The sequence below is a fragment of the Diadema antillarum genome, unplaced genomic scaffold (genome assembly GCF_040938485.1).
Source record: "Diadema antillarum isolate AM-2024a unplaced genomic scaffold, OU_Dant_1.0 scf00000200, whole genome shotgun sequence".
Lineage (NCBI taxonomy): Eukaryota > Metazoa > Echinodermata > Echinoidea > Diadematoida > Diadematidae > Diadema > Diadema antillarum.
This window is the reverse complement of record NW_027271089.1, coordinates 273790-287462: the sequence shown is the minus strand read 5'-3', so window position 1 is coordinate 287462 and position 13673 is coordinate 273790. Positions and strand designations below refer to the sequence as shown.

Sequence of the window (13673 nt, the reverse complement as noted above, 5' to 3'; positions counted from 1 at the left end):
TGCAGACTTTCTGGAGTGAGTTTTGCTAAAGACGATACTCTTGACCCCTTTCCATGTCCAGGCACTTAGCCGTGACCTACCATGCTTTTTCACTAGCACTCTGTTCACTTCTACAAACTTGACCTAGTACGGTAATTGTAAAGTTAGCCAGCCCACTGAGGCGTAACAATAAGCCTCAGTCCAATACGAAATCCATAGTGACACAATAGGTATTAAGAGGTATTCAGTATTATTTGGTGATCTATTCAGTGGCAGTTAGTTTCCACTCATCTGTGCCAATCAGTGAAGAAAGGCACTCTAGCAGACACACTAGTCAGTGAAGAAAGCAAAGTGAGGACTTATGAGGATATTTCTTCACACCCCTGTAGGCGAAAAAAAATATCTCTGTAGACCCATTAATGCAAAGTTGGGTTGCCTCAGTTTGCGACAGGCATCATGATATACAGCATCATCACGGTACACTCTTGTTGGGAGTGAATATTCGATGCATCCAACTGTCCAACCCTTTTGGTTCTTGCAGAGCCCAAAGTGATCAAAACCTGAATCATCCGCATTCAGATGGGAGCGTGGCACAATCTTGCATGACTCGGGTAATAAGATGGCTGTCTGGGCCAAACTACCCAAATAATCTTATACTAATGTGTGAAATTCACTGATTTCTGCTTTGATATGTCACAAGAGTAGCAATGAGGAAATACTCGAGCAACAAAATGCAGATACCTTCATAGTCGCAATCCCCACATTAGGACACAGCACTGCATCAGCATGAAGCTATGAAAAAGCTTTGGTATGTCTGTCGGGATCTGTACGCTCTCTCTCTTAAGGGACCTTGGAGGCTCACGATGGCAGGGGATTGTTGAACCAGTGCTTCAGCTCACTGGGGCAGGCCGGGTAACTGCTGAGGGCCTCGGCGAGCTGCGACGCCGTGACGAGGATGCTCATGGCGCGGTACTCCTTCTGCGTCCTCGTGGAGGAGGCCAGGCTGTGGTCCACCGCCTTCACCAGCTCCAAGGCGACCAGATGCTCAAATGCCTGACAATATCAAAGTAACACGGATGGAGTCAAGATAAAGCAAAACATAACGAAATTTCACCTGTTCCCGAAATTAATTCCGCTCCTAACTTGCTACAAAGAGTATTGTGTTGTCTATACAACGCTGCACACTGGCAGTGGTCCGACGATCCCTGACCAGTAAAAATAGCTGTCGGACCAGTAATTTTTTCAGGAATGGACCAGTAAAACATGGAAAAACTGGGTACCTACAAGTCTGACAGACAGATTGGACCAGTAGAAAAAATGGGCTAGTGCACAGTCCTGGTCTATAAAATATCAATTGAATGCTGTCAAATTACCTTTTTGCATACAAACCCGCTACTACATAATGTTTGCGTATAGTGCTGCAGCACGTGTGAAGAAATATAGAATCCTGATTAAAAAGGAAACTCCATTCAATGGTCTCGTTAAGTTGACCTTGATAAGATCAGCAAAGATTCTAACAATGTCAATCAAACAGACCACTTAAAGTTTGATTAAAATCAGACAAGAGATTAGAGAGATATTAAGTTTAGGAGATTTATGTTTCTCTGAGGCCAATGACATAAACTCATTCAATTTGCATTTCATGACTTTAACCATTATCACCATTTCATGAAATCATGTGAAAATTTAGACAGTCCATAACTCTCCTTTTATTGTGCAATTTCAACAAAACTTCCACCAATTTCCTTTGGTTAATTTCATTTTACTCATGAGAGAAAACTTGAAAATAACAATTTCATAGAGACAGGAGTATTTTGTAATTAACCCTTACTGTACTGGGCTATTTGGCTCCATGAAAATACTGGGGGGGGGGGGGGGGGGGGGGGGGGGGGGCTGGAAGGCCCCCCCCCCCCCCCCCCCCCCCCCCCCCCCCCCCCCATTGAGCTCGGAAACTCAATGTCCGATGAATTTGAAAATTTGCATGCTGATAGACCTTTGCGTGCTGAATCTGATGGTGTAATTTATTTTAATCAAGTATGCATTAGCCCAACATTATGATGTTAATTATCATTTTTATGCTGATGATATACAGTTATATATTTCTTATGACCCGAAGACTCCAGGAGCTTCTTTTAATGCCATCACTAAACTTGAAATGTGTATTTTAGATATTAAGAAATGGATGGTAGCAAATAAGTTGAAACTGAATGATTCGAAGACTGAGTTTTTTGTAGCAGCTTCAGCCCACAATCTGCGCGGTCTTTCAAACATTCAGCTCAATGTTGGTTGCACACTAATTAGCCCCTCAGAAACAATAAGAAATCTTGGTGTTATTTTTGATTGTCGAATGTCAATGTCTCAACATATTTCTCAAATTTGTAGTACTGTTACGTTTTATTTAAGAAATATTGCTAGGATTAGGAGATTTATTGATCAATCTGCATGTCATAACGCAGTGCGTTCTTTAGTTCTATCCCGTATAGATTATTGTAACGGGCTTCTCTCTTCCATTCCTTCAACTCAACTGGATCGTGTGCAGCGACTTCAAAATTGGGCAGCCCGATTAGTGTTTCAGGTTTCTAGGGACTACCCATCTCAGCCACTTCTGAAGTCGTTGCACTGGCTTCCTTTGAAGCAACGGATAATTTTCAAATTAGTTTTGTTTGTTTATAAAATCCTTAATGATCAAGCTCCGAAATATTTAGACGCCTGTTTGACTTTATATACACCTACTAGAAATTTGAGGTCATCTAGTGATCCGCTTCGTCTCACATACTCTGTTACTCGCACCTTAGCCGGTGATAGGACATTTACTGTGTCTGCTTCAAAGCACTGGAACAATTTACCACTTACCGTTAGACAGTCTCCATCAGTCAGTGTGTTCAAAAAAGCCTTGAAAACACATCTTTTCAGTAGCAACTATAGTTCGTAGCTGTATATATAACATTTATCCAATTATACATACTGTCGTACATGTTTTGAATTGATTGTAAGCGCTTTGGGCCTTGTGGGAAAAGCGCACTATAAATAATAGTAATAATAATATGCAAATTGTTTGCATATTAATTATTCATAATGCATGTTTTATGCATTTGGGGGATATTTTCATAATTTCAGCCTAAACAAGTACAAAATTACATAAAAACGGTAATAATGAAGAATAATGTTTCCCAAATGTGAAATAAATCAGAGAGAGAAAAAAAACGAGAAAAAACAACTTTTTTGTTATGTTTTGTAGTTTTTATTTCTTATGTTTTCTATTGTTTTATATTCCTTATGTACATCATTGTTTCTAAACTTTGCCCAATATATTTCAGAACAATATAGAAGCATGAACCAAGTGGAAAACCAATTCCTGAGTAAAATTTATAAAGTAATGCAAGCCATGGTCTATTGACAGTATGTAACTGTACACAAATATATGCAGCGATTAGCCGTTTTAATGACATGCGCATACTAATTGGCCCATAACACCCCCTAGGTAGGTCCGATATGGACAAATGTGGTATCTAAATGTGCGCAAGACTTCAGGGGAAAGAGTCATGAAGCGAGAATCCGAAATTCCCAGCAGTCGCGATGCAATTGCCGAAAGTATGGGGGGGGGGGTTTCCCAGGCCCCCCAGGCCCCCCCCCCACCAGTGGAGTTAGGGTTAATCAGGGGCGGATCCAGGAATTCTGTACAGGGGGGCGCAACTCATATTTCTGGTGCCACTCTCAGGTTTCATTTCATTTTCTTTTAAATTTCTTTTGTTTCTAACGAAAAATAAAGGGGGGGGGGCATGCGCCGGTTGCACCCCCTCTGGATCCACCACTGTTAATGCACAAAGTTCCTCGCATGACTCACCTTTAACACAACAGCCTTGTCAAACTGCTGAACTGTGTGTGACTTCTTCTGTATGAACTTCTGGTATTCTGTCAAGAAGACAACGACAGAGAAATAGGTAACATTGCATTCTGGGAGTGTGATACAATCATTCAGGACTTGCCTGAATTGGTGACAAAAATGGCTCTAACCTTTTGACACTAAATCATTTCATGATTACACCCTTCACCTAAGATGACTTGCCCTGCTAACACCATTTACTTATACAATATTTGATGTCGTACTGTTTGCTATTTCTGATATCTTTTTTGCATAATTTAAGTATTTTGACAATTTATCACTGGACCCTGAGCTCATCAGACTTCGATTCAACCCTACTGCACACCTACTCAGCAAATTACCCTGTCCTGTTACCGTCATAACTACAAGACTGAAATGATACTACAAAGACCACTCTTCTAGTCCGAACTGTGTAACAAATGAAATCTTCAAATTTAGTCTTGACCGTGTCTCTGGCCTTTATAGATATTTTCCACAAAATACACTTGATGACTTTTTAGCAATGCCTGCTGAAACCAGTTTGATGAAAATCTAATTGACTGTACAGAGTCATCATACACCAACATAAGTCAGGACAGATAAACAGATGCAGGCATCTCAGCTCTCGATGAAATGATTTTGGCAAACCCAGGTGTAGAACCATTGAAAATGAAAGGCTGTATCTTAAAAAGGTTGTTTTCTCATTCCCAACCCAAATTGATTGTGAGCACTGTCACATCACATCTATTTGAGCCTAGCCTGGTGTTGATTATGGGCACATTGCCATCCGCCCCGCCCAGAGCATTAGTATTACCATTGAACACCATCTCAAAGTTGAAGGGATCTCCCTCGTACAGTTCTGTAAGATGCCGCATCGCGATGATCAGACACAGCTGTAGGACCGACACTCCTGCACAGAAACAGATCAATAATAATACACTGTTGAGATGTACAGATGTTCAAAATAATGAATGTATGTACAACATCTGTATAATAGTATGTATGAATGAATATAATTATATTTGTATGAATAGGCATTTGAGGAAAGATTTGACAAGCTTTCAGTGTGCAGCCTACAGATCCAGCAAAAAGCCTGATTTCTGAATGACTATTACTTCATGGGTATGAGTGATACAACATATGATATGAAATCTAGAAAAATAATATTGATATCACTTTTGTTTGTTTGTTTGATGATTTGTTTTGAAATTAAGCAGACTTGAAGACTGTCTAATCTACAATTTCACAACTGATGGTCAAAACATGGAATTACAAGAATGACTACTTGGCACCCAAATGAACATTCTATTGAATAGAAGTTAATGATATTTTATTATTTTGATTTTTTTTTTTCAACAAAGAAACTGTGAACATCATACTCCACTTCAATTTATGTAAACATTTAATCAATTTTGCTTCATTTTTTTTGGTGTGCCAATAATAGCGCATTTCCCTTTAACTTACCATGGAGCATTGCAGATTTTGAGTCTGCACTGTGAACTTTGCGGCTCTCCAGAAGATGCAAGCCATTGATGGTCGGGTGATCACTGCTTATTCTCGAAATTGGCAACAGCTGGAACAAGCAACAATATCATGTCAGACAAATAACTGTCAGACCAAGACGTCAGTCGAATAGTAATCTATGTGAGCTATGCCACTTATTACTGTCTCTCTTTTGCGATGTAATCAATGCATTTATGACACCAAGGCAGGTACAGGTAAAGTGTAATGATTTTGGCAACAGGCACAGTAATCACCATCAAATGTTTCAGACATTCGTAGAGCAACTCTGCAAGTCACAGAGCGATCCCAGTAAGTCTCTGTTGTTCCAGCTGGGCTACGTACTGTATATGACTGCAGCTAACCTCGTATACATTGTATGCTGACAATCGGACATTCGTGCAAGTCAAGCAATTTTCTCCAGTCCCAGAGTATGTCAACTTAGTACATGTATGTGAAGTTTACTGCATGCAGAACATGAATATGACAACATGTCAGCACATATTTTACTCTCAAGGAAAATTGTTTAAAATTTCTTCTTTTTTTTTTCGTGTTGTATGAGACTGTACGTGTACCTCTTGCAGAAAGAAAGTAGACAGCATCAATACATTTAGTCATTAGTGAGTAAATGATGCCGATAACATCATTAGAATATTTGGCAAGGCCTACACTTCTTTTTCCTTTACAAATGAATGAGACACCAACTCATAAGTTATGTTGTGATCTCAATGATAGTACAGATGCATTAATCAGCAAAACATATTAAAAATACTCACACACACACACGCACACATACATACACAATCTCTCATCAATACACGGCAGAGTGAAGCTCCTGCCTAAGGCTTCACAAGAACATTACTCATGATGTAATGGGCGCTGCACAATGAGTAAGAAGCATGGTTTGGCAGCAAAAAGGTTAATGCAATGTAATGATTCTCACTGCATGCAATACAGGGTGAACATGAAAATAGAAGAATCCTCTCACCATGAGGTCGAAAAGGCTTCTCACAGACTTGTCCAGGTCGTAAGTCTTCCGCAGGATGTCGCACACTGTTGTGTCATCGGTAAGGATCTGCACAGGAATGACAGCAAGAAGTTCAATTAAGTTGGGAGCAGAGATAGTCTGAACATTTCACATGATAAATCAAGCTGGTAAACTCATGCTACTTACTCTCACACTGGGTGGGACTGTGTATATGCATGCACTGATGATGGAACACTGAAAACTAAATCACAACCACGAGATAACGGGCATGAGCATTTTTGTTATGTTTCTCATTGGGGCATCCATGATCCTGCCACTCTATTGTGACATTTTTTTTTTCAAAGTGCTGAATGTAAAAATGCCTCTCTCTCTAGGTTGTTCAAAAACATTCTTTACGTTTTACGAGAGCAGAACAATTTCTACAATCAACTCAGAGCAAAATGAACATCAAATACCACACATAATTTTGTCTTGAGGTGAAATGGGACAATAACGAGTTGTGGAAGAATATCCCTGGATAGTTAAGGGTCATTGTAACTCCCTCATTACCTCACAAATAGGCATGGTGAAGTGAAGTTTTGCAATTTTTCCACACAAAGTGTCCTTTGCACATATCACATGGTATACATGTACACCGATGTATGTTGGAGAGGACTTGCACAGAGATCTGTCACAACTGAGGAACATTTACAATGTACAACTGTACATCACAGTGCAAAAAATAAACTTATCAGTCTACTTTAAGCAAGACTAGTTTTGGCAGCTAATATGTACCATGCAGTTTGCAACAAGCTTCCAGTCATCCCTTTTGTAGTCTTTGTTCTGAATCAGAAATATGCTTTTGATGTATATAGTGTTAACTCTTTATGTGCCTCGTTTGCACGCCCGACTCAGTCGACAGTGTGCCAAGTTCGCATATTTTGCTCAGATGCACAAACTCACCCAAACCGATCGATGAATTGCCAAATGCTGTATTAAAGTGAAAGCTTCACTCGCAATTCAATTCCTGTCACATGTAGCTTGCATTATGTGGTGATTGACTATCAAGAGGTGTTCTCTTTTGGATTTGTGAGTAAATTCTAAGTTTCTGTCACTGGTTTGTCTGCAAAAGTCATGCCTTCACAATTAATCAATTATAGTAGTCACCGGCCATTTGAAAGAAAAAAATATCAAAGATTTGTTGTAAAATTAACATCATAGCAAAGCTTGGCATTCTCTCTACAACTTTGCTCATTACTTGCCCAGCGTAACAAAAATCTATAAAAAGTTACATGGATTGGAAAAACAAAATGTTTTCCTGAAGCATGACTACGTTATAGTCTCAGAATAATATGGCACACAAGGGGCTTTACACCATGGCGTATGAAGAGTTAACAATAGATATCAGCTCCACAAACCACTTTGTACCACAATCACGAAATCAAGTGTGATGAAAATTTGCATCATTAACCTGTAGAGGACAAGTCCCAAGTATACTCGGGCAAGTGTCTATGGGAAATGCGTGTTGTAGCAAAATCAGTCCGTCCTCAACCAGTTAATTGCTCCCAAGCTTAATTTACATTAGCACAGCATTGTGGACCATGTATCTGTTGCCGGTACCAATAGTGTCATATGACCCTTGAAGTCTATGACAATGGATGCTGCAAAATTGCTCAGCATTGAAGGCTAACATTATTCGGCGCCCCTTACCCCAACATGTTTGTTCCACTCGCGGGCAAACTCCTTGTGTGAGAAGCTGGGAGGCAGCGCCAGCGTTTGCCTGAAGACGTCGCAGTACTGGTCAAAGGTCAGGGTGTTGAAGACGTGGATCTGGCGATGAGAGAAACGTGACTTCACTCGCTTCTCTAGGAGTTCTACCACATCCTGCATGTTGGAAAATGGTTAATAATAAAACAAAATCATTCAACTCATGACATAATCTTATTGGTAAAAATTCATTACCACTGCAAGAACACAGCCTACAGTTATCTATGTAACTTATCACACTCTCTCCAAATCAGTACAATAAAAGAGAAATGAATCGAAAAATTTAGAGGCACCGTTTACACAACAATCCTGTCTCCTTTCCTGTTTTGTTTTGCTTTATTATAAAATCTCTCTCTGCTGGCTGGTACAACAACACTCTCACCCCTACGCTGCTGTGTAACATACTGGAACATGATAATTAAGCCCATCTCCAGTACAGAAAGTCAGAGCAGCTTCATCCCACCGTAGGTGTAGTCTTTCTTACCAGCCTACATGTGATTCCGATGACAGTGATTGGGGTTTGCGCAGACTGGCACACGTCAAACAGGTTGTAGAGCAGAGTCTGGTTCTTGTGGTGGGCAAAGAGGTCAAACTCATCGAGGACAAACAGGATCGACTGCGCCCCGCTGGAGTCTGTGAGAAAAAAAAAATGGAGACGGAGAATACAAGCATGTAGGGTGTGATGGATTTTACAGAACATATTCCTATGTGAAGTACCTTGATATGACCTCAATTCTTGGATAAGTTGAAATGTAGAATAGGGCACAGTTTCATGAAATTTGCCAGCTTTGACAAGTTGTAAGTCTCTGACAATTACCATTAAATAGTAACAGTCAGTGACCATAGTTTCTCAGCCAATACAAACTAAGGATTTTAACTGAAATTGTCAGAGACTGACAACTTTCATGAAATGGTGCCGTGGTTTAATATCGAGGAGAGATTACACTCAGCAAAAATGTGACGGTCTGCTAATGTAAGCACGAATATTTCATCAAAACAGGCGACATGATTTTAGTAATGAGATGATGAATGCCCTTTTCTTGAAGTATACTTGGCATCATGAAGTTGCAACTGATTTTGATGATAGCATTTTGACAGGTAACATTTATTTCTCATGTCAAGACCAAGAAGGTTAAAATCAAGCAGATTTGGAAGATTAAACTACACAGCTTTGGGTGAAAATGTGTTCACTATTTTATATGATATAGATCAAAAACCAAAACCAAGTCAGTTCTCTCCCTTTCATGCTGAACAGTGACCAAAATGAAGGGCTTAGAATGTCTCTGATCTATTTTCTCTCAGTTTCCTCTTTCCTTCTGTTTTCATGATAACTTCCTATCTCAGGGGGACTCTAAATTTAGCAATTACACATCAATCTTGGCAATTTCTCAATCTATTTCTTTTCTGGTCGGTAAAACATCCATAGCACTTTTACACATACCTGTTTTTAGGGACTGTAATAGGAAAGCCAGGTTTTCAGCAAAAGACCCCTGTAATCGAATAAAGTCATAATTCAGATGAACACATAATCATAACATTTCATTGTGCATTCAAAAACACATATCTTAATACTCTAAACTATCTTCAGACAATGACTGATCTCAGCTTGGTCACGCTACTCATATATTTCTCTCTTTCATAACACCATATCTTGGACATGCACACACAGTTATTAATTTGTCCATGAGACAAAGAACCTCGACACTGAGGAAAACTCATCCTCACAATATGAACACTTTGTTTGAAGGCTGGCTGAGCCTCACCTATTCACATGGAACTTTGGTCTCGGTCAAATCAAATTGCCACTAACTGCGGGACAGCAAATCTCTGGAGCAAATAGGGCTTTGAATGCATGAGCCCGACTCATCTTAATTATGTTGGTGAGAGAGAGGGTATTTTACGTGCAGTTTACTACCAATTGGTTGAATTTTGCAATCCTACAGGTGCAAAGCTAGATGTGCAAAGCTAGATGTGCACAAACAGAGATGTACCAAGCCCTGATTTGCCATCAGCCAAAGACTGATTAAAGTGCACACAGCTTTTGATGTGTCCATGCACTTGGCAATAAATTGTTGGGGTGTCTTACTGGCAATATACAAATCTCTTCCCCTGACTTCAATCATAGTGCAAACTGTGACTATCCACTCAAGTATGATAACATAAAGACCTTCTTGGATATGATAGGCATGAGAATGATTAACATGACACTTATTAATGGCAAGGAATATTGAGACATATGCACCAAAATTGCACTGAAACATGCTGGCGAAATTTAAAAAAAAAAATATGCTCAAACACCACATTTAAGTCAATATTAAGTCATCCTGCTGGTTGTCATGGAAACTCACAAACACTTTGTCTTCCACTACGTTCTCAAGGCGGAGTTGCCGCGTGATCTCCTGGATGGCGATCCTGTCGTCCGTCTGCAGCAGGCCGTTCAGGTGCACCCGCAGCAGGTTGTTAGCTATCTTCCGGCTCTTCTCCAGCTCGGACAAAACGCGAGCCAGCAGCTACAGGTTGGCAAAGAGTATTACCATAGGCACTTTGAATACTAAATAATGACTATCATTAGAATGATTGCTGTGTATTTACAAGTCAACATAAAGCAAGAAGGTGAAAAAGTATTTACAGCTTGACCATGGCCTTCAACCTCTACCATCAACCAGACTCCACTTGAAATCACATAAATTGTGTAATATTCTAAAATAGTCTCATCTAGTCTATTACAAATTTTCTTCAAACGATCTCTTTTTTGGTCTTTCTTTTTAAAAGTTGGAGTTTGAGTAGCAAGATTACTGACTTTGACCCAAATCTATAACTTTGCATCGGCATTCTGTCCACAAAATAGCATGTTTCTCTCTTTTTTTGTGCTCTAAAATTTTGATAGATGTGTATGTATCTCAAGATCATTGAATGTATCATAATCATAATCAGCATTCATTTGTGAACATGTGTGTTTTGTTTGCTTCTTTTTTTCCCCCTATATTCGAAGAGGATAACAATTAATGATTATGAAAATAATAGCATCTGTCATCATGTGATACGGAAAGTTACAAAAACTATCACAAAACATGCTAGGGAGAATTGGGGGGGGGGGGGGGTAATCAAGGCCCCCTTCACATGGGTCTGGCTCTTACCATGGACTTGCCACTTCCTCTGGGGCCAATTACAAGGGCTGAGTTACTCTCCCCTTGAGTGGCACATCTTTCTATGATGTCCAACAGATGCCTGACCAAAAAAAGAAAAGCAAAAAATGAAAAACCAAAACTATGAAACTCTAGGTTGCCCTAGATGAAACCAGAGAAGTAGAAAACACACACATACACACACACACACACACAGAAAGATATCAGTGAAAGCCTAAGGAAACTGGACTAAAAAAATAGAAGAAAGGATAATTACAAAATTGTAATTGTAATTAGGAAAGTCAGTATCACGTAGTATGTTGCTCTTCATGAGCATCACTAACTACATGTCTTCTCTCCAAACTTTGCTAGCTAGGTGCCTTGAATAAAATTATCTAAGTTTCTTTGCAGAAAAAAACATGCCTTACTTTAGCTTTTTATTAAAGGATTGTGGGTAGTGTTTATGCAACTTATGCAAGGGATAGTATTTTCTGAAATTCCTTCAGGACAAGAATTGTTCTTGCCATTTTCAAAGAAAGGAAAATCATTTCTCTCTTCAGTGACTAATCTCTCTCTCAAAAAAAAAAAGAAGAAAAATGTACCTATCTGATTTACATTACAACTGTAACTTTCACTCCATGGCATTAGATTTACTTCTCTGAAAATAGCTCTCTCACACTACACGTAAGATTACCTACCTCCTCTGATCCTGGAGATAGGGCAAGCTATCTGGCAGCTCATAGCCACATACACGCCTGCGCAAGATTCTCTGCACCTCCAAGTACACTTCATCCTCTACCACAGGCAGGCAGGGTGGGGCTATTGCATCCTTTCTGTCACCAGCGCCTTTACTCTTTCTGCCCATGTTCTTTGACGGCATCACTGAGGAAGTATGATATGATGCTCACTTTTTCTGTGAAGAGTAAATTTACAGGGACTTTAGCAACTGTCCTTAACAAAGAAACCTGTCTGTTCGGAGGAGTTTTATACCTAGCAGGCCAGGGTCTAGAAGTGATCTCGCTAGTTTCTATGAATTTCTAGCTAGTGGAACTGAAACGTTGGTTGATGCTCCCTTGTCAATGCAAGAGGAATCACTCACAGACACACACACACACACACACATACAGCGGCTTTGCAGGAAACAACAGCATCTTAAGGTTTGATTTTGACAGAAAGATCGGTCTGTATCTGGTTGTCGGGGATATGTTCCGCGGAGACTGCGTCTCGCTTCACGGCCCAGAATCCCCTCGTAAGTAAGGAGAGCCGTTAAAGTTTTTTTTTTTTTTAAATGATAAAAGATTCCTCCGGACAGACGGATTTTTCTGTCCAGGTTTGATTACACGCCAAAACATAGCAACATTTTGAAACTAGAAGCTCTATTTCTTTTCTACGTTCACCACGTTCTCGTGTTTCGACTCAGTGCACTATCCACTAACATGTATATCGGTAGGTGGGACCGTTAGCTCGATTGGCTGTGTACTCTATCTCAAAATTGGTCTAAAGAGTTCCAAAACGCTCAGGATAGTAACTTCGTTAGACACATTTAGGGTCTCATATTAAATATTCACAGATAACTGCCCGAAATCGTTTGTCTATGGACAATAACGGTACTTACATAGCATTTCATGGAGTTCGCGTTTGCTTCACATGCTCAGCCTGCTCCGGTCGTGAGCTGAGTGCTTACTCACATGGTTTGATTTAAAACGCCGCGCGCGCGGCATGCACAGAATCATGTCATGTGCACTAATGTGGGGTCGGGTCTAATCAAGTAACCCATCAGAGATTTTTCTCCAACTGGGGTAAATCTCTTTGTTACCCATTTATCTACACAATTATGTCCAAGCAGTAATGAGCCACCGGTCAAGTGTCGCAGACCAGATGCAGTCAAACCCACCTGTCTAAAGCGGCCGCTCAAGGTAGACGAAAAGATGGCCGTTACAGACAGGTCACAGGTGGCCGCTTTAGACAGGGTCTCTAACTCAATGGCCTTATCTCGGAGCATTTTTTTTTTTTTCAGTGGCAGTAAACGGCAGGTGGCCACGATACCTACACGAATACTAGTAGATAGGTGGTCGCTATAAGGCAAGTTTGACTGTAAAACTAGATTTAGAAGAAAGAGAAGAACCATCCACAAGCACAAAAATATCAAAATTGGGTTTTTTGAAAATAAGAAAATTATGAAATCATATAAATATTCGCTAATTCATGTAAATAGGCCTAATTAAAAAATAGTAGTTTTGAAAACATAAAATTTAGTGAGCTAATGACGTATGCACAATGATTATGCCCCCCCCCCCAAAAAAAAAAAAGAAGAAAAAATCAATTTTTCTGCTTTAAAAATGTAACACATGATGTTTTCCATTGTTGAATAACTAATGATAATCAATTATATCAAGATTCATTCATTCATTCATTCATTCATTCATTCATTTTTTTCCATCTCCAAGAGATATGAGACTGGGGCATAATTGCA

At 39.7% G+C, this 13673-nt stretch overlaps 1 protein-coding gene across 1 annotated transcript; it reads right to left on the bottom strand.

Moving 5' to 3' along the window:
* Positions 1-648: 648 nt before the first annotated feature.
* On the bottom strand, positions 649-12080 carry LOC139723782 (origin recognition complex subunit 4-like). Its single transcript, XM_071634991.1, has 11 exons — positions 11899-12080; positions 11213-11303; positions 10424-10585; positions 9517-9565; positions 8560-8708; positions 8019-8192; positions 6330-6416; positions 5306-5414; positions 4656-4751; positions 3824-3891; positions 649-1032 (listed from the first exon to the last, which is right to left on the bottom strand). Exons 1-11 carry the CDS (start codon positions 12078-12080, stop codon positions 838-840), a joined length of 1362 nt encoding a protein of 453 aa, XP_071491092.1. The 3' UTR covers positions 649-837.
* Positions 12081-13673: the final 1593 nt, after the last annotated feature.